At 35.9% G+C, this 18,249-nt stretch overlaps 1 protein-coding gene across 1 annotated transcript; it reads left to right on the top strand.

Moving 5' to 3' along the window:
- The first annotated feature begins 1,208 nt into the window (after nucleotides 1-1,208).
- Nucleotides 1,209-8,035, top strand: LOC122034386 (mannose-1-phosphate guanyltransferase alpha-like). Its single transcript, XM_042593620.1, has 15 exons — nucleotides 1,209-1,587; nucleotides 1,683-1,780; nucleotides 1,867-1,967; nucleotides 2,057-2,135; nucleotides 2,308-2,368; nucleotides 3,075-3,121; nucleotides 3,213-3,305; nucleotides 3,445-3,535; nucleotides 4,586-4,634; nucleotides 5,828-5,944; nucleotides 6,034-6,181; nucleotides 6,787-6,879; nucleotides 6,954-7,022; nucleotides 7,601-7,643; nucleotides 7,726-8,035. Exons 1-15 carry the CDS (start codon nucleotides 1,530-1,532, stop codon nucleotides 7,824-7,826), a joined length of 1,248 nt encoding a protein of 415 aa, XP_042449554.1. The 5' UTR covers nucleotides 1,209-1,529; the 3' UTR covers nucleotides 7,827-8,035.
- The last annotated feature ends 10,214 nt before the right edge of the window (nucleotides 8,036-18,249 follow it).

The raw sequence follows: 18,249 nt of genomic DNA, 5'->3' as shown, positions 1-18,249 counted from the left end.
AAGAGACTTTGGGATGCTTGGATGAGCTTGGGATGTCAAGGAAAAAATGCTAGATGTTCAGGAAAAAAAAGATAGCTTTTACCGGAGAAGGATTTTCCTCGCGAAGAGAGGAAGGAGAGGACGCGGCAGGAGAGCTCGGCGCTTCTGCTAGGGCTCCGAGGAGAGGACCTGTCGCCGAAGAGTGGGAGAGCTCGGCGCTTCTGCTAGGGCTCGCGGCAGGAGAGGACCTGTCGCCGAAGAGAGGAAGGAGAGGACGCGACAGAAGAGGGGAGAGCTCAGCGCTTCTGCTAGGGCTCCGAGGAGAGGACGCAGCAGGAGGGGACTCGCGGCGGCAGGAGGGGACTCACGGCGGCAGGAGGGGACTCGCTTATGCTAGGGCTCCGAGGAGAGGATGCGGCAGGAAGGGACTCGCGGCGCAGATGGAGGACGCGGCAGGAGAGGGGAAAGATCGGCGCTTCTGCTAGGCCTCCGAGGAGAGGATGCGACAGGAGGGGACTCGCGGCGCAGGAGCAAACTTGTATCAGCTTGGTTGACATGGCAACGCCACGACAGCTTCACCGCACGCAACCACAGCAAACCAATCGTAGCACAACTCGAGGTATTATTATTATTATTAAATTCCAAAATTTTATCATATACATAGGATATTATCAGATACCTTCTTTCCTTAAACACATCCGTAGTTATAAACCTCTTAAAGAAGTTTATGCTCTGTCACATCATTACCACATCAAAAGTTAAAAACCTTACTTCTTTTAAAACCACTCTCTATTATTATAAAACCTCTCTCTTTTAAAAACTCCACTTCTTTTAAAATTCTCTCTCTATCTTCTCTCCACTATTTTTTTTATAAATCCGATCCCAAGATTTTAATACAAATTTATAAAAAAATTTATAAATCTTATCTATATATAATGAAAAAAAGATTTATATTAAAAAATTTATAACCTAAATTACATCCTATAAATTTCAGACCGCATATGCCAATATCGTTAAATTGAAACCTAATTTCTTGGGGTCTAAGGCCCCAAGATCCATCGTCGAGATCCCATAATAAGATTTGTTTCAACTGAAAAAAATCTACTATATAACAACCCCTCAATCCAAACCCAATATCGTACACTGACTATATAACAACCCGGGATCAAAGTGACTAAGTGAGATAAGGCGCGCGCGGCGTAGGAATTGGGTTACAGAATCTGCGTGCAATTAGAAGACCCACTTCTCGCCGTACAAAAGACCCCAGGACAGAGCGGAGAGCAACTCAGCACGTCGTCACGTTTGCGCACCGTATCGATCTCGTCTCCAAGTCTTTGAACCGAGGAAGACGCAAAGTCCTACACTTCCTTGGATCACTCAACGCCCCAATCACTGACGCCCTTTTCCGTTATCTTCTCCACCTCTTCTCCTGCATTGTTCCGGTTCTAGGGTTCCTCCGTTGCGTCCTGCGATTTATTGACGGTCGCTACGGGTTGCTCCTGATCTGATCAGAGAAACCTAGGGCTTTCGTTCTTGGAGGGGAGTCCGATATGGGGAGCTCGGAGGAGAGAGTGGTGGCGGTGATTATGGTCGGCGGACCCACTAAAGGTACGATTTTGAGATCCCTGCAAACTCTCTTATGCTGGATTCAATTTTCGGTGAATTGTGGGGGTATTGACTCAAAAGACACTCTTTTTCTGTAGGAACTCGCTTCCGGCCTCTTTCATTGAACATTCCGAAGCCGTTGTTCCCGTTGGCTGGCCAGCCAATGGTGCATCACCCGATATTAGCTTGCAAAAGAGTAAGTTTCTCAGCGATGCACTTTTCGATACTCATAACCTCGTATGTCATAAATGATTTATTTTACTATTGTTGGTTCTGGTTCAGATCCCTAATTTGGTACAAGTATATCTGATTGGATTTTATGAGGAGAGAGAGTTTGCGCTTTACGTGTCAGCCATCTCCAATGAGCTCAGAGTCCCTGTTCGGTACTTGTTTCTCACTAGCACACAAATTTTCAGAATGAGCGCCTTCTTGTCTATTTCTTTGATAATTAATTTGCCTGTTGTGTTTTTAGGTATCTGAAAGAAGAAAAGCCTCATGGTTCGGCAGGAGGGCTTTATAGTTTCAGAGATCATATCATGGAAGATGATCCAGTTTGGCCTCTCTCTTTCGCTTGTCTATTCATTTAGATGTCTGAACTTACCTATATAGAAAGGATTGGAAAAGTCATTGATCCTTACGATACTCATTGGTGTCTTAGCACAATAAAATTTAGTTAGTTTTGTTTGATTGCTTATGTTCTAAACTTGTGTCTTGTGTTGGCAGTCGCATATAGTTCTTCTGAATTGCGATGTTTGCTCTAGCTTCCCTTTGCCAGATATGCTGGGTAATCCTCTGATATTACTCTTTCAGTGTCTAATCCTATCTGAAACTGACAGAAGTTTTTTGTTATTGGTAACCTCAATATTCAGTATGAACTTGCTGTTCAATGTAAATTTATATTTGCAAATTCCTGTGCCACAATCACACATAGTATTGGTCATTTTCTGTTTCAACACTGAAATCCTCTCTTTTATTCATCATAATTCTCTTACTATTTTGAAAGTAAAGGGCTCAAGAGAAGACACCTTTAGAATTGTCTTTCCATATGGAAGACTACTAAGTCACTAAGAATAATTAGTTTGTGATTCTCTGCAGTTAACTTGTGGAATAGGTTGAAGAAAAAAAATGTCACTGTGTTGGATTTGTGCTATAAAAGATTGGGGGGCCTAAATAAATTTGAATAGGAAGTTAGACCTATTTTTTTGTTTGTTTGTTCATTAGGCATATGGAAGGTATAAGATCTCCAGACTGGGAAGGAAGTATTTGCAAGATCCTTTGTTGGCTCATTATTATGGTTGCAAATAAGTTGAATTTAGTGGACCTTTGAAACCATGGGTTGGATACAATTCTGCTAGATACCACTTGAGCTGTTTTTCAAATTAATTTCATTCCATGAAACATTATGATTTTAACACTTGTCTCTTTTGGATATTAATCAGATGCTTAATTCTCTTGTGTTGCGTCATGTTGTTTTCTCTGTGTTAATGCAGAAGCTCATAAAAGATATGGTGGGATGGGAACAGTATTAGTAATTAAGGTCAGACCTATGCTAACTATTAATTTATTTGTGCTACTTATTGTTTTTAATAATCAGAATTTCAAGTTTTTTTTCATGTGACTATTTTTAGGTATCTGCTGAATCAGCCAATCAATTTGGTGAGTTGGTTGCAGATCCTGTGACAAATGAACTCCTACACTATACAGAGAAACCAGAAACTTTTGTGCGTATGCTGTCTTCTTTCTCATTGCTCAAAAATATTTGATTGATACAAATCCCATTTTAGTGCAATCAAAACTTAGTTTTAGATGTAATTTTGAACTAGTTAGGGATGGTGGCAATGATAAACTTCTATATTGTAGGTGAGTGACCTCATCAACTGTGGTGTCTATATATTTACACCCAATATCTTTACTGCAATCCAAGGTGTATTTACTGAAAGAAGAGATAGAGGTTGATATTTTCTTTCATCTTTTGTATCTTGCAGATGATTGGTTCATGGTGTTTATATCTATCTTTTGCATAATCATCAAAGCAAACCTTTTGCTAATACTTGTACAATCTTGATCTTCTTAATAACTGTGGTTTCTTGAAGATACATGCACTTGTTTTCTAGACTTTATGTAGCATACCGTTGTCGTTGCTTTATGAAACTGCACCCACCAGTATTTATCATAAGATGGTTTGAGATCATTTGCTCATTGTTATCTATGATCTTTCTTGAGTTCTAAAGCTCTCTCTCTCTCTCCCTCTCTCTATTGAATGTGCAAATGTGGATGAGCTCTTAGAGCCTCATGCGCCAGTCACTATTCCAATGGCTAGTAGTCACCCGTGATTTACCTCCTTTGTGTTGGCCATGGGACCAACCCGCGTTGGGGGCGAGCGCAATCGCCTCTTGCCAACGTGGATGAGCTTTTAGAGCCAAGACTTATGATTGGTCTTTTGCCTGCTAGATTTTAAATTAAGTTGCCCAATGTATTCCTTTTGCCATTGGTTTATGTTTTCTGACAGCGTTGGTGGTGCATTAAGGAACAAGATTTTGGGATGACAATTAGTTAGAGAAACCTATGAATGTAGAAAGCAATGGTTAGGAAGTAAAACAGGTAAACACTAGAGAGCATCTTAGAACGATCCAGCATGATGAGCTCAATTTTTCAGTGTTCTACGTCAAGGTGAATTTAAGTTGCAAAAGTTTTACATTCTGCTAATTGTTTGCTCAATCATTCTGTTATTGTAATCAGAACTTCATAAGTTTTTTTTTTTTTAAATGGCCCCTGCAGAATGATATAAATTTGGACTTACAGGAAGGATTTGCTTGGTAAACATAACAGCATTACTACAGAGCCTTTATGATTCTTTGATACCTTCTAATATATTTTCCATCTTCGAACTCTTTATGTGATTAGAGGAGCCTTGTATTTCCGTATAATATTTAACACTTATTTAGTACTCATTATGCATATCGAGTAACTTCTTTATATGATAAGGCTGTGTTGTTTCCAGCTAACTTGCGGCGTATGAACAGCTTTGAAGCTCTCCAATCAGCAACAAAGTACGAACTGTTCCATTTTTCACTTGTTATTGCCCTTTTACAATCTATACACCTATCATTTAGTTTGACTTGAACTTTTATTCTAATTTATTAGCTGATAGTTCACTTATTTTCTGTAAATTGAAAATTGTAATTATGGTTTATTAAATGTCTGAGAGAAAAGTAAAGGGTGATTTCCCCCATTTGAGATATATTATATTTCCTGAAGTGCAAAAATGGATGGGTAAGATGTGACATTTAATAATGAAGATTCAGCTTATCTTCACACGTTAGTCCAACTTTTTTTTTCCGACAACTTTCTCTGATATTTTGTATGGCAAACAGTATTAAGATTCTCATATTTAGGCCATAGGTGTTATTTTTGTTCTTAATAATGAATTCTTCTTATTGTGATGTGAAATTGTATATGCAATGTGGGCCATTAAGGAATTTCCGTTTTCATGAGATGTATGTTGGTTTTTTCTACATATATTTATATTGGGATTTTAAGAGATCAAACTCACCATGACACTCAAAAAAATGACCAATGAAATTAAAACAAAAAATACCATGCAATTCTAGACATACAGCAAGATATTGCCATTTCCACTTGGTATAAATCCTTGGAAGATCATTTGCTTGTGATATTGTCAGCCCTGGGACGGGTTGGCGGGGGCGCTGGGGGTAAACGTATTCACCTTTTGCCACCTTGGAAGATCATTTGCTTGTGATATTGTTAGCTCAACAAGATTTTCATCAACAAAAGCCATGACCATGGGAAGAGTGAAATTGTAGAAAACCTCAAGGCATCTGGTTAGAGATCAGTGTGATTAATTGTAGGTGCTCCAACGTGCCAACATCCCTTATTGCTTGAGACAACATTCACTAAGGCACAGTTTTAGAAATAAAGTAAAAGATATATGAAACAAAATATACCTGCTATGCAAAATACTGAAATGCCCTGTCACTTCATATCAACATGTTTGAATTCTTGATAATGACAAGCTATACTAGAAAGATGAACATGACATAGTTTTCAATCTTTTTATATGGTTATGAACATTTAGGACTACCCGGGCTGCCCTTTTTTTTTTATGAACATTTAGGACTGCACACAATATGCATCTAGGTATTCAGTTTCTTGATAAATTGCTTCATCAGCACGTATTGTCTTTCCAGAAGGGTAATTTCCTTGATATGTTTGTTTTGAGCAGAGCACTCCCTGTAGACTATGTTAGGCTGGATCAGGATATACTTTCTCCACTTGCTGGGAAGAAGGAACTGTATACTTATGAAACACTTGACTTTTGGGAACAAATTAAGACACCGGGGTGAGTAGCTGTCAATATTAATAGTACTTTTTCTTCTTGTTCAGAATTGTCTTATACTAACTTTTTGTTGCATTCATATGATTCTTCAGGATATCTTTGAAATGCTCAGCCTTGTACCTGGCTCAATATCGTTATACTTCTCCAAATCTTCTAGCTTCGGGAGATGGCACTAAAACTGCTTCTATTATTGGTGATGTTTATATACATCCATCAGCAAAAGTACATCCAAGTGCAAAGGTTCTTTTATTGACACTCCTGATGTTTTGCTTGGGAATTGTATCAGCTTGAATGAACAAACTATTTGTTTCTAGAAAAAAATAATTTATCAATGCTGGTTAATATATCACATATTATTTGAGTACAACAACAATAACAACAACAATAACCAAGGCTTATCCCACTAGGCGGGGTCGGCTATTATTTGAGTATTTAAATTATTTCCATAGTTACAAATGGTATTCAGTTTTGAGAGCCTCTATATTAGTAGGATTCTTTAAGAACTCTTTATGCTTGTAAAATGGTGATTTAATTAAATGGTTGCAAAAAAAATAAAAATTAGCTTTCCCAAATTAAGCTTGTTTTGCCACATGCAAAGATTTATTTTGGTGTGACTCCTTGGTTATTTGAAATTGCTTTTTATTTTATTCGTGGCTCTACATTTGTGCTAGTATGAATCAAAGTGACTTGACTGCGTTCTTCTTTTTTCTATATTTTTTTAAAAAAATGAAGAAATAACAAAAGTACGAAGTGCTATTTTGTCTCAATATTTGTTGTGCTGGAATTGGGATTTGTAGACAATTTCCCTTATTTATCAGCTAATGTGGTTGCACTCACTGGAACAGATTGGTCCTAATGTCTCTATATCTGCAAATGCTCGTATTGGAGCTGGTGTGAGACTAATCAGTTGCATCATACTGGATGATGTTGAAATTAAGGTCTGTAGTAATTTATTTTGGAAGTTAAAAGAAAATTTATATACAAACAATTAATGTTGTCTGCTACTTGACAGGAAAATGCTGTTGTTATACATGCCATTGTGGGTTGGAAATGTTCTATAGGAAAATGGTCGCGAGTACAGGCAAGTTTCTATCTTCCTTCTGTACATCTGCCGTTTCCTTTTCACTTAAACAAGCTGAAACTGCATGTCAGCAATCAGGTAACCGTTGGATCCATAGGCTGCCTGAGTGGATTATTCATTACACGATGTAGCTTCATGTAATGACAGTCCATATAGAAGACTACCTACAATTATGCAGTATCCAGACTAGAAAACTGCTATCCGTAACGTGTCTCATGTCAACCTAAGAAAATACGGAGATTCTTTACTGTAGATTAAAGAGAGAATTCATACAAATTATATATTTTTTATTTTGTAAAAAAGTTGTAGGCTACACAGAAAGATCATCTAAAAAGCCTACTACTTTGTCAGAGCTTGGTGGTAGAAGATAATTAATTAGGAATCTTAATCTAAGGCCAATTTAATTCTATAATTTGCAAGTACAAAGTTGAACAAATATTTATTATGGAAGAATATCATTTGAGTAGTATCTGGTCTGCTTTAGGCCATGTCTCTGCTGCTTGAACTGGACCAACTGGTGTTATATTTGGTTCATATCAGGCTTGCTTATTGTGTTAGCTTCCTGTTTGTTATTGCAGGCTGAGGGAGACTACAATGCCAAACTTGGTATCACCATCCTCGGTAACTCCTCTAGTACAAGTTCCTAATCGTGCCACTCTTAAGCATCGTACTTAACTGTTCTTCTATTCTCTTGCCAATTCAGGAGAGGCTGTTGCAGTTGAAGATGAAGTTGTGGTGGTTAATTGTATCGTTCTGCCAAACAAGACGCTTAACGTCAGCGTTCAAGAAGAAATCATCCTATGATAGCTTATTTATATTTAAGCTCCTTGCATGCCTCATTTGTTATTCTCATGCTAAATTTTAACAAACGTAATTCTTTATAAGAGCTGTTGTCAACTAGTGGTTTAGCGAGAGACAGAAAAACTGAATCAGGATATACTTTTGTATTAGTGTGGTACAAGGGAAACATGCAAGGAATAAGCACTTCTTGGTAACTAGTATTTCTTCTTCCACCGAATCAGTGTTTCTCCTGTGATGTAAATGGCCAAGCATGAGATCAAGGACTCGACTTCTGTCTTATCTTGATCACCACCACCTCAAGCGCCCGAATGGAGCCAACAAGGGTGTGCCTCGTCAAGCGTCCGTGCCACACCCTCACCATTTTTGTCAGTTCATAATAAGGGTGACAATTCGGTTCGGGTTCGGGTTGGCAGATTGGTGAGTTCAAAAATGACAACCTGAATCCGACCTGATTATGAATTCGGGTCAAACTATTCAACCTGAACTTTATCTGTTTATTTTCACTTGACTTGAACTCGATCCGTTTGACCCGTTTGACCCATTTGACTCGTTTAACCCGTTTAATTCATTTGACCCGTTTGACCCGAACATTACCTGAATTCAATAAAGAAATTTTGTATATTAAATTAAAAATTAAAAATAACATTTATCTACATAAATTGAAAATCCATATCATAAATGATAAATCATAGCAACATTGCTATCAATAGCACATCTATATGTTTAAGATTTTTAACTTTTTTAAATTTATAATTTTAGTTTAAATTTATAATTATAAACGGGTTCGCGGGTTATAATTGGGTCATTTCAGGTTGACCCGAACCCGACCTGTTTATTAATTGGGTCAATTGGGTCGACTCGATTTCGTCCTGAACCCGAAACTACCCAATCCTAACCTGATTTTTTCGTGTTTGGTTCGGGTCGTGTTTTCGTGTCGGGTCAAAAATTGCCACCTCTAGTTCATAAGCCCTTCAACGCCATGCACAACCAGTTTAGATCCTCTGTCCCCATTTTTCTTTGTTTCCGTGTCTCATTGTCGATCGGACGGATCAAATTAAATCTCAAGATATCATGACATCTTTAATATATGTGCAGTATTCTTGTGATGTGCAAAATATCCTTAAGATTTAATTTAATTCATCCGATCGATAATGAGATACGGGGATAGAAAAAAATAGGGACAGAGGAACTGAATTCATGCACAACTAGATTGTACGGGTTCCGAGCACCCTCTTGAATCAATTAATGTTTCTATTGGCAAATAACATTGTGAATATAAGTTATGCTTTCTTTTTTCTGTATAATAAATCTATTACCGATTCCCTATCTAATTAGTCAAAACCAGTTTTAAAAACATTAATGCCTTTTGTGAGACCATTTAAATTAATCTTAAATGCAAAAGTGGAGCTTTTCTAAGGTGTCTAGTGACTCATGATATGACAAAAGATTAATTTTGAATCGCTTAGAATAAGAAACACTCTTTTTTTTTTAATTATTGGTATTGTTCGGGTTCGAGATCGGGGGATAATTCAGTTCCCACAACCTGATGTTTGTTGATGGATCCCGCAACTTGATGTTTGTTGATTCAATGTCACACCACGTATTGTCGAATGTTGAGTTACTTCTCCTCTGTGGATCGTGCTGCCACCGAACCACTTCTCCTCGAATTGACTATAGATGATCGCCAACGGCAACTATAGGAAAAAATGCTTACATCAGAGATTAGAGTCGGCCGAGCAGAACTCGGCTCGACCCTTCTGAAGCTCAAATCAAACACGCTGTAGAGGAGAAAACAAATTGAAAACGAAAGAGAAATGTAATGTGTTTTTTAAAAGAGCATATCCTATCCCTTGGGATCGTCACCTTACTTATAAGAACAGAAGAAAGAGCAGCAATTTACCAAAAACACCTGTAATATTCGGCATTTTAATAAACACCTGTAGTATTCGGACGTACTATAATTTAATATTTATCAAAGGGTGTAGTTAAATGTGTGTTATTTCTCTTTTACCCTACTTGTCAACTTCTTCTTTTCGTAAGCTATTTTTAAGGCATTCGAATAACATTTTAAGAAATTCTTATTCGAAAGTGATTTCTATGATTCGTATTGCACGTCAATTCATTATGTGTCTTACCCTCTCTGTGTCCATACATCTTCTTGCTCTTATAAACATGATCTCATCATGAACCTCTTCTGGCTTATCATATCTCTTCTTACAGTTTGACGGGATTGCAAAAAAGTAGAAAGTGAGAGTATTATTGTAAAATGTTCAAGAGGCGACTTCAAAGGATTCAAGAGGTGACTTGAAGAGGTGTTGAAGGACAAATTTCAAACAAGATTGAATTTGGTAGAAGAAGACATATAAAGATTTAATGATGTATGCATAAATTTGCTATTGTAAAATTATTTTGTATTGTAAAAAAAATAGTATACAATTTTGTAGCAAAAGATGATTACAAAAATCATATTTATGTTATCCATCGATGTGTGGAGAAGATTTATGGAATAACACCAGTAATATGGTGTTCTCCATTACTTATTCAGTTTGCGATAGGGGTGTCAATTCGGGTGGGTCGGGTCGGGTTGGGTCGGGTTGAGTTTTTTTTTTTTTTAACCCAACCCGAACCCGACCCGAACCCGAGTTCAACCCAAAATACCTCAACCCGAACCCGAACCCGACCAACCCGATCAACCCGAACCCGACCCATATAACCCGAAAATCCGATTCAAAACGACTTTTTTGGGCTATTTTCCCTATAATTCTTCACTTTTATCTCAATACTCCATCATTATCATACAAATATGATATTAATGTACATAAAAACATCTAAATTTTTAAAATAAAATTTGATTTAACCCCAAAAAGACCCATAAAACCCTATATTTAAGCCAACCCGGGTCAACCCGAACCCAACCCGACCCAACCCGAAATTTTTTTACTCTTCAACCCTCCAACCCGAACCCGACCCGAACCCGAAAATGCCCAACCCGAACCTGATTTTTTTCGGGTCGACTCGGGTTGGGTCGTCGGGTCGGGTTCATTTTTGACACCCCTAGTTTGCGAGGTGCTCCACTGTGATGCTAAATTTTAGTTAAAATTTGGTCATGATATCTAGGACAAGAGGCTCACATTTGGCTAATATGGTATGTATCAGGCCCACTTTGTTCCTTGATCAAAACTTTGGCTTGACACCATATCTAATTTCTCCTTGCTCAACCTTTCCTAATGGTTGTGAGTTTGTAGAAATCCAAGTACCCTAGGTCTATTAGTGGATATGTTTAAGCTTAAATGTGGGCTTGATATGAGATCATATCAGGTACACTTTGATTGTTGATCACAACTTTAGTTTGACACAATATTTACCTTCTCCTCGCTTAACTCTTTCTAGAAGTTGCAAGTTTGCAGAAATACAAATACCTTAGGTCCACTAGTGAGTTTCGGTTAAAATCCAATTATCAATTATGAAAATCTAGTATGTACACCGTATTTATCGTTGCTTGCTCTTTGAATTACAACATCACTTGATTATAAAGTTGTAACTTTGCTAACTTAGTTTGTAATTTAGTTTTTAGGGACAATCATATTACTAAAGAAATTCTCTCTAAGATATAGAATACGCTTGATGCAAATTCTACCATGGGACAGGGAGCTAATATACTAGAATTATCCAGAACTAATATTCCATCGTTTTCTGAGTATAGTGGTGTGAGAAACACAAATAGAAATACAAACAATTTGACATTTGATTTAAATGAAGATGCAAGTAACCTAGAAGATAAGGTTCTGAATCCTTATACGACATTTGTTGAATACTTTGAGCCTACTTGGAGTGAGAAGGAAGAATGTTATATCTGGATTACAGAGGAATTACAACACAATACAAATGTATATGAATTTTTAACTGATGATATGCAGATTGAGAAATATGAATTTCCTCTAGAGAAGTACAATGACTTAATTAGAGGAGTTTTCAATAGTTGATAATTCATATATTCTAAATTCTCGATTGCTACAAATGCCAATTGAAGAGGCAACATATGAACATGAGTTTTTTGCTGGACATGTTTTTCTGTCTCGACAAGAGTTTAAGAATGTACTTATGCAACATGTCATGATTAAACATATGAGATATAACCCAGTTAACACTTAGATAAATAGAGTTAAAGTAGTCTGCTGCAATCAACCAGGTATATGGAGAGTAGTTGGCTGGGGGATGTAGAATTTATTGTTACAAAATATGTAAAGGAACACCAATATGCCACTGTTAGGGAAAGTGCTGATCATCAAGCATCCTCTTCCTCATTTGTAGCATTTTTTGTTGAAGAACAATTTGATTCTAATTAATAATACAAACTAAGTATGAATATATCAGATATAAAAGCTAGGTTTGGAGTGACCATATCATACATAAAAGTATACATAACCCAGGAGAAAGTGACAAAGAAGGTCGTTGGAGATTATGATCAGGCATATAGAGATCTTCCACTACATCTACATGAGTTAAGAGTCAGGGATCCTGAAACTTATATGACACTATACATGAATGGTAACAATCAATTCTAACATTGTTTTTGGGATTTTAGTACTTGTCGAAGAGTATTCAGGTCTTATCTATACAAACTAATCGGAATTGATGTCACATATCTAAGAGAGAATTAATAAGGTATGTTGTTGACCGTGATCGATGGTAATGGCAATGCCCTCCCAATTGCCTTCGGAATCGTTGAAGTTGAATGTGGGTCTGCATGAGAGTGATTTTTGGATCATACGAAGAGATTCTTTATTGTCGATGCATAGTCAATGAGCATAGTATTAGATGGGCATCGAGGCATTATATCAGCAGTTAGAAAAGTCTACCCAATCGACAATCATGCTTTATGTTGCCACCACATGTCCTGAAATATGGTAACATATACTGTAGTAGGTCAGCTTTAGGTTTGTTTTAGGCAGCACAACGAGCAAAGACAATGCTCCACTATAATCTCATAATGCAGTCCATATTTGAAAACATCTAGATGCCCATAAATGGCTTTAGAATATTGATCCTAAAAGATAGACGAATGCACACTTTCGTGGGAGAAGGAACACAATGCTAACCACTAATTGTATGGAGAGTTTAAATGCTTTGTTCAAGTATACACGTGAACTTCCCATGAACAAGTTAATTGATAATACTAGAAGAAATGTAGTTCAATGGTTCTTCAAGTGAAGGGAGGAAGTCTTAAAATGGTATATTGCTTTGACACCTCATGCTACCAAAGAAATGAATTTAAGGAGAGAGAAAACTAGACCATATAAAGTCCACCCTTAATCTAAAATGGAAATAAAGACACAGAGTGCTTCATCCATTGTTAATTTGGAAAGAAAATATTATAACTGTGGGGAATTTCAAAATTCAAGAATGCCTTACTCACATACTATTGCCATCATTATTCAGCAGAACATGGATACACTCCCGTATTGTGAGCATTATTTTCATTCACAAAATTGGAATGTCACTTGCATGGTTCATATTTACCCTTATCGAACCAAGAAATTTTGGCTTAGGGGTGTAAACAACTTTATAGTTCTATGTCCCCGTAGGAGTAGTGAAAGAAGGCACAAATCAAGTCTAAACATAATGAGAAGATAGAAATTAAATGCATCCGCTGCAAACAAATGCGTTATAATCGAATGTCTTGTAGAATGCTAGCAACCCCTGGTTCTTGACTTATTGGTATATGTATGTAGGAATATTCTGCTTGATTTATATATTTTGTAAAAAGGAAGAGTGGATCCATATATTTTGTATGTAGTACATCCATAGTGTTGTAAGAAAAATAATTGTAAAGAGTGTCGTTACTTTTATATCTTTGTATGTAGTATTTATTATTTAATACACAGTGTTATCTATGATATGAGAAGTGTATAGTAAATGGTCAAAGGATTAACAATATAATTTCCTAGCTAAATAGAAATCACAATGTCCAAATTTACACGTTGGTGCTGATCAGTGAAAAAAGTTAACATCAATGTAAACCAATCCCATGCAAGCCAGAACTAAAACCTCACACCATATCTATAATCTATAAACTAAAATCTTGCAAGCAGTTGTGATTTTTCATAAATTTAAATAGGCTAGGTCCAACAGTGAGTTTCAAGTCTATAGGGTGTGCTTGAAAATTTCAAATAGTCTTATAAATTGGGTTTCAACTATAAGTTCTGACTAAAAAAATGGGTGTTATTATGTTTGTAAATTTAAATTCGACAGGGTGTGTTGTTCATTGAAATTCATTAGTTGCATTATTCCTTGCCAACTGGCATGCCACAAGAACATCATCGGTAGTAGTTAAAACTAAGTTTTGATACTATATCTACTTTCTCCTTATTCAACCCTTCCCAGTGATTGTGAGTTTGTAGAAATTCAAATACCCTAGGTCTATCAGTGGATTTTAGTCAAAACCCACTTATAGACCTACAAAGGTTTGATTGCATCAATTTCAAGTTTTGTGAGTTTCTGGTATTGCAAGGACTCTAATAGTGTCATTCATTGCTTATTTAGGGCTTTCTAGAGGTGCTCTAATGTTATGGTAATTTTTAGCTTGAATGTGGGCTTGATATGATCTCATATTAGGCCCACATGGGCTTGATATTCCGATACCATGGTCACTTTATTCATTGATCACAACCAAGATTGTTATCTTGATATCTAAAGCTTCACACCATATCTATGATCTATAAACGAAAACCTTGAAAGCGGTTGTGATTTTTCAGAAATTCAATAGAGGGTTTCAAGTCTATAGGGTGTGCTTGGAAATTTTAAATAGTCTTGTAAATTATATTTCAACTATAAGTTATGACTAAAAAAATGGGTGTTGTTGTGTTTGTAAATTTAAACTCAATAGGGTGTGTTGTTTATTGAAATCCATCAGTTGCACTGTTCCATACTAACTGGCATGCCATAAGAACATTATCGGTAGTAGTAAGAACTAAGTTTTGACACTATATCTATATTCTCTTCAGTCAACCCTTCCTAGTGATTGCGAGTTTGTAGAAATCCAAATATCCTAGGTTATCAGTAGATTTTGGTCAAAATCTACTGATGGACTTAGAAAGGTCTGATTGCACCCATTTCACGTCTTTTAAGTTTTTGGTGTTACAAGGACTTCAACAACCCCATCCATTACTTATATAGGGCTCTCTAGAGGTGCTCCAACGTTATGATAATTTCTAGCTTGAATGTGGGCCTGATATGAGTTCATATCAGGGCCACGTTAGGTTTGATATGATCCCATATCAGGATCATGTTGGACTTGATATGATTCCATATCAGGTCCACATGGGCTCGATATCCCGATACCATGACCACTTTGTTAATTGATCACAACCAAATTTTTATCCTGATATCTAAAACTTCACACCATACTACGTTCTATAAACTAAAACCTTACTAGCGTTTGTGATTTTTCAGGGTGTATAGGGTGTGATAGGAAATTTTAAATAGTCTTGTAAATTGGGTTTTAACTCTAAGTCATAACTAAAACTTCACGCCATCAACTTCATCCACAGGACATGTATAATTCATTTTTAGAATTCAAGTATGGGAACACACAACAAGGGACTTCTGAGTGACCCTAATTTTACCAGCCTTATTTTCAGTACCATCAGCTTGAGCAGGATCTTGAGGAGCAGTTGCAATAAGTTTAGCCACAACAAAAAGCACAGTTCCAACCAAGAACACATCCATCGACATAGTTACAGTTGCAATCAGATCAACTTACTACATCAATTATTGAGGGCATGGATCGTAGAGATTATGATATTTCTGACCTTAATTTCACTATTCTACATGACTCTTCTAGTTTTTTATATCATGATATTGTAGTTGGTCTGGATAATTTTATTGTTGATGATATTGTTGTTCCAAATATTCTTGATGTTGCAGGTGCTATTGATGATGATGGAAGTGTAGAGACTTGTATTGGCCAAGAATCACTTCTTTTGGTTATACTACTGCCTGAGCTAGTCGAGCCTGTTATTGCACTTAGTGATGATGGAAGTGTAGGGATGACCCAAGAATCACTTCTTTTGATTGCATGACTGTCAAAGCTAGAGCCTTTAACAGTTTAAGAGAATGCCACATTCACTATTCTAGACCCTCTAGGTATCTTTCGGTGTGATAAGATTAATATTTCTTTTATATTTTTTAAAAAATCTATGGGGGTAATTAGGTCTGATTTTATTGGATGTGACACATGCTCTGTTAATATTGATATTATTTCTAGTCCATCTTACATGACATGTATGTAGGAATTACATCCTCTTTTTAGTGCACAGGATGTAATAATGTAATTACTCCTATAGGAATCTCATTCTCAGTAAATCATGTAAGGATGTACTTTATTATTTGAAGAAGGCCCTAATCTTGTATGTAATAATGAAGCTTCTGGAGTGAACACTCCAACTTAATCGTCTTCGACCACCGGAGAAAATTTTTGAGGAGATGATGGTGGAGGGAGCAATCCTCACTTCACCTACAACCATCCCACTTCTAGATTGGCTTTTGGAACTGAATCGATTCCGACCACCAGAAATTCAAGGGAGTCTATTCCATCTCACTTTTTTTTCTTTCTGTTTGTATATATTTCTTTACTTTGTTTGTTTTTGGTTGGTAGTTCATTTTTATTTTGTTCGATTGGTTTTCATAATAAATTGCCTATGCATTCTTTTTATCATTTTAGAATTTGTGAAAGTTAGTTAAATTTGATTATCGAGTTTGGAGATTTATTGTCATGATTGGAATCTTGAATTACATGTGGTTACAACTTGGTGATGGATTCTATGTGGGTAGATTGAGATGATAATTTTAATATACCTAGTGAGAATATTTTTAAGCCTATTGTTCTCATTTATGTGTGATGTACTTGTGGTTAATGTTACTCTAGAACTTATTTAATTCTTTCGAGAGTACATTATTATAGGTTTGCATGATTTTTGTGAATGCTATTTCACTTGCTTCTATTCATTCATAGTGTTATCACTTGTTGCTTTAATAATTCCCTCATTTTGGGGCATTTCATTCTTTTCTTTTGTACATTTATTTCACTTTATTACTCTTTTGGATGTGGATACTTTAGATGCTACATGATGAGTGTTTTACCGGGGACAGACAAAAGTTTAAATGTGAGGGAGAGGAATAGCTTAGAAGAATTTAGGAGAAGTATAGGTGATCCATGCTTGATCACCATAAGTGAATAATGCTCGTTATTATTTTAGTTGAGCTATTATTGATAATGTGTAGGGAAGTGCATGATATGGTATGTTTGAAAAAAAAAAATTAGGAATGACAAAAAAAAAGATATATAAAAAGAAAACAAAAATCAGAAATGGAAAACAAGCAAAATAAAAATCAGAAACAGAAAAAATAGAAAAAGGAAAAGAAAAAAAAAAGAAGAAAAAGAAAAAAAATGCTTTGCCATGTCGTGCATTTCATATTCCTTTGTGATAGATTTTTTGAGAGTGATAATTTTTATTGTAGCAATATTTAGATTTTATTGTATATCATGAGTGAATTTTTTATTGTGAAAAGTTATAGTAAAAGTTGTTTCCATATTTATTGAGTTGTGAAGAACTAGCTTAGAAGTTTAGATGAGATATTTTTGGGGCAATATTATTTTTTTGTACTCATCTATTTAGCATTCCATTATGTCCATATCTTCCACCATCACTTTGCTTTATCTTCTTCATTTTTTTTCTTACACATTATCATTTACTTTGATTCATGATTCTCTTACATTATAAATAAGCTTTCATTGTTTTATGGTGCATTCTTATGTATATGATAGTGGTGAAGATTAGAAGAAAAGCAAACATATGATAGTTGTATAAACCATGAGTAGCTTGAATGAGCTTCACTATTGCATGTATATGTGAGGAGACCTACCATCACTTACCTTGTGAGGGTTATTTTGTTATCATTTTCAATTTATTCATTATGGATTGAAATCATCATGTTAGTTAATGAGTGTATGAATTGAATCTATGAATGCTTGGGTCATTTATGACAATTTAGGTAACCTTCTTTTACAAATTTCTAAGCATGATTGAGAATTGTATGGGAATACATCTTTAGTTATTTTTTTTAGTTTTGCTCACTTGCACGAGACATGCAAAAATAAATGTGGGGGATTTGATAATTAACCGTTTTATTTATTATTTTGGCTCTTATACTTGACATTTTGGCCATCTCGCATGCATCAATTGGTATTTATATCATATTTATGAGTAGGAATTTATTTGAAACTTAATTATAAATTTCCTACAATTATGTAGTTAAATCTCATATTTTTAATGTGATTTTGTAGGGAATCCAAAGAGCAATGGATCAATGTCAAGTTGGATCGAATTTGGCTTGATTTAGAGGTCAATTTGAGGAGATCAAGTTG

Source organism: Zingiber officinale, chromosome 11B (assembly GCF_018446385.1).
Source record: "Zingiber officinale cultivar Zhangliang chromosome 11B, Zo_v1.1, whole genome shotgun sequence".
In the NCBI taxonomy this organism is placed as follows: domain Eukaryota; kingdom Viridiplantae; phylum Streptophyta; class Magnoliopsida; order Zingiberales; family Zingiberaceae; genus Zingiber; species Zingiber officinale.
This window is presented reverse-complemented; position numbering and strand designations above follow the sequence as displayed.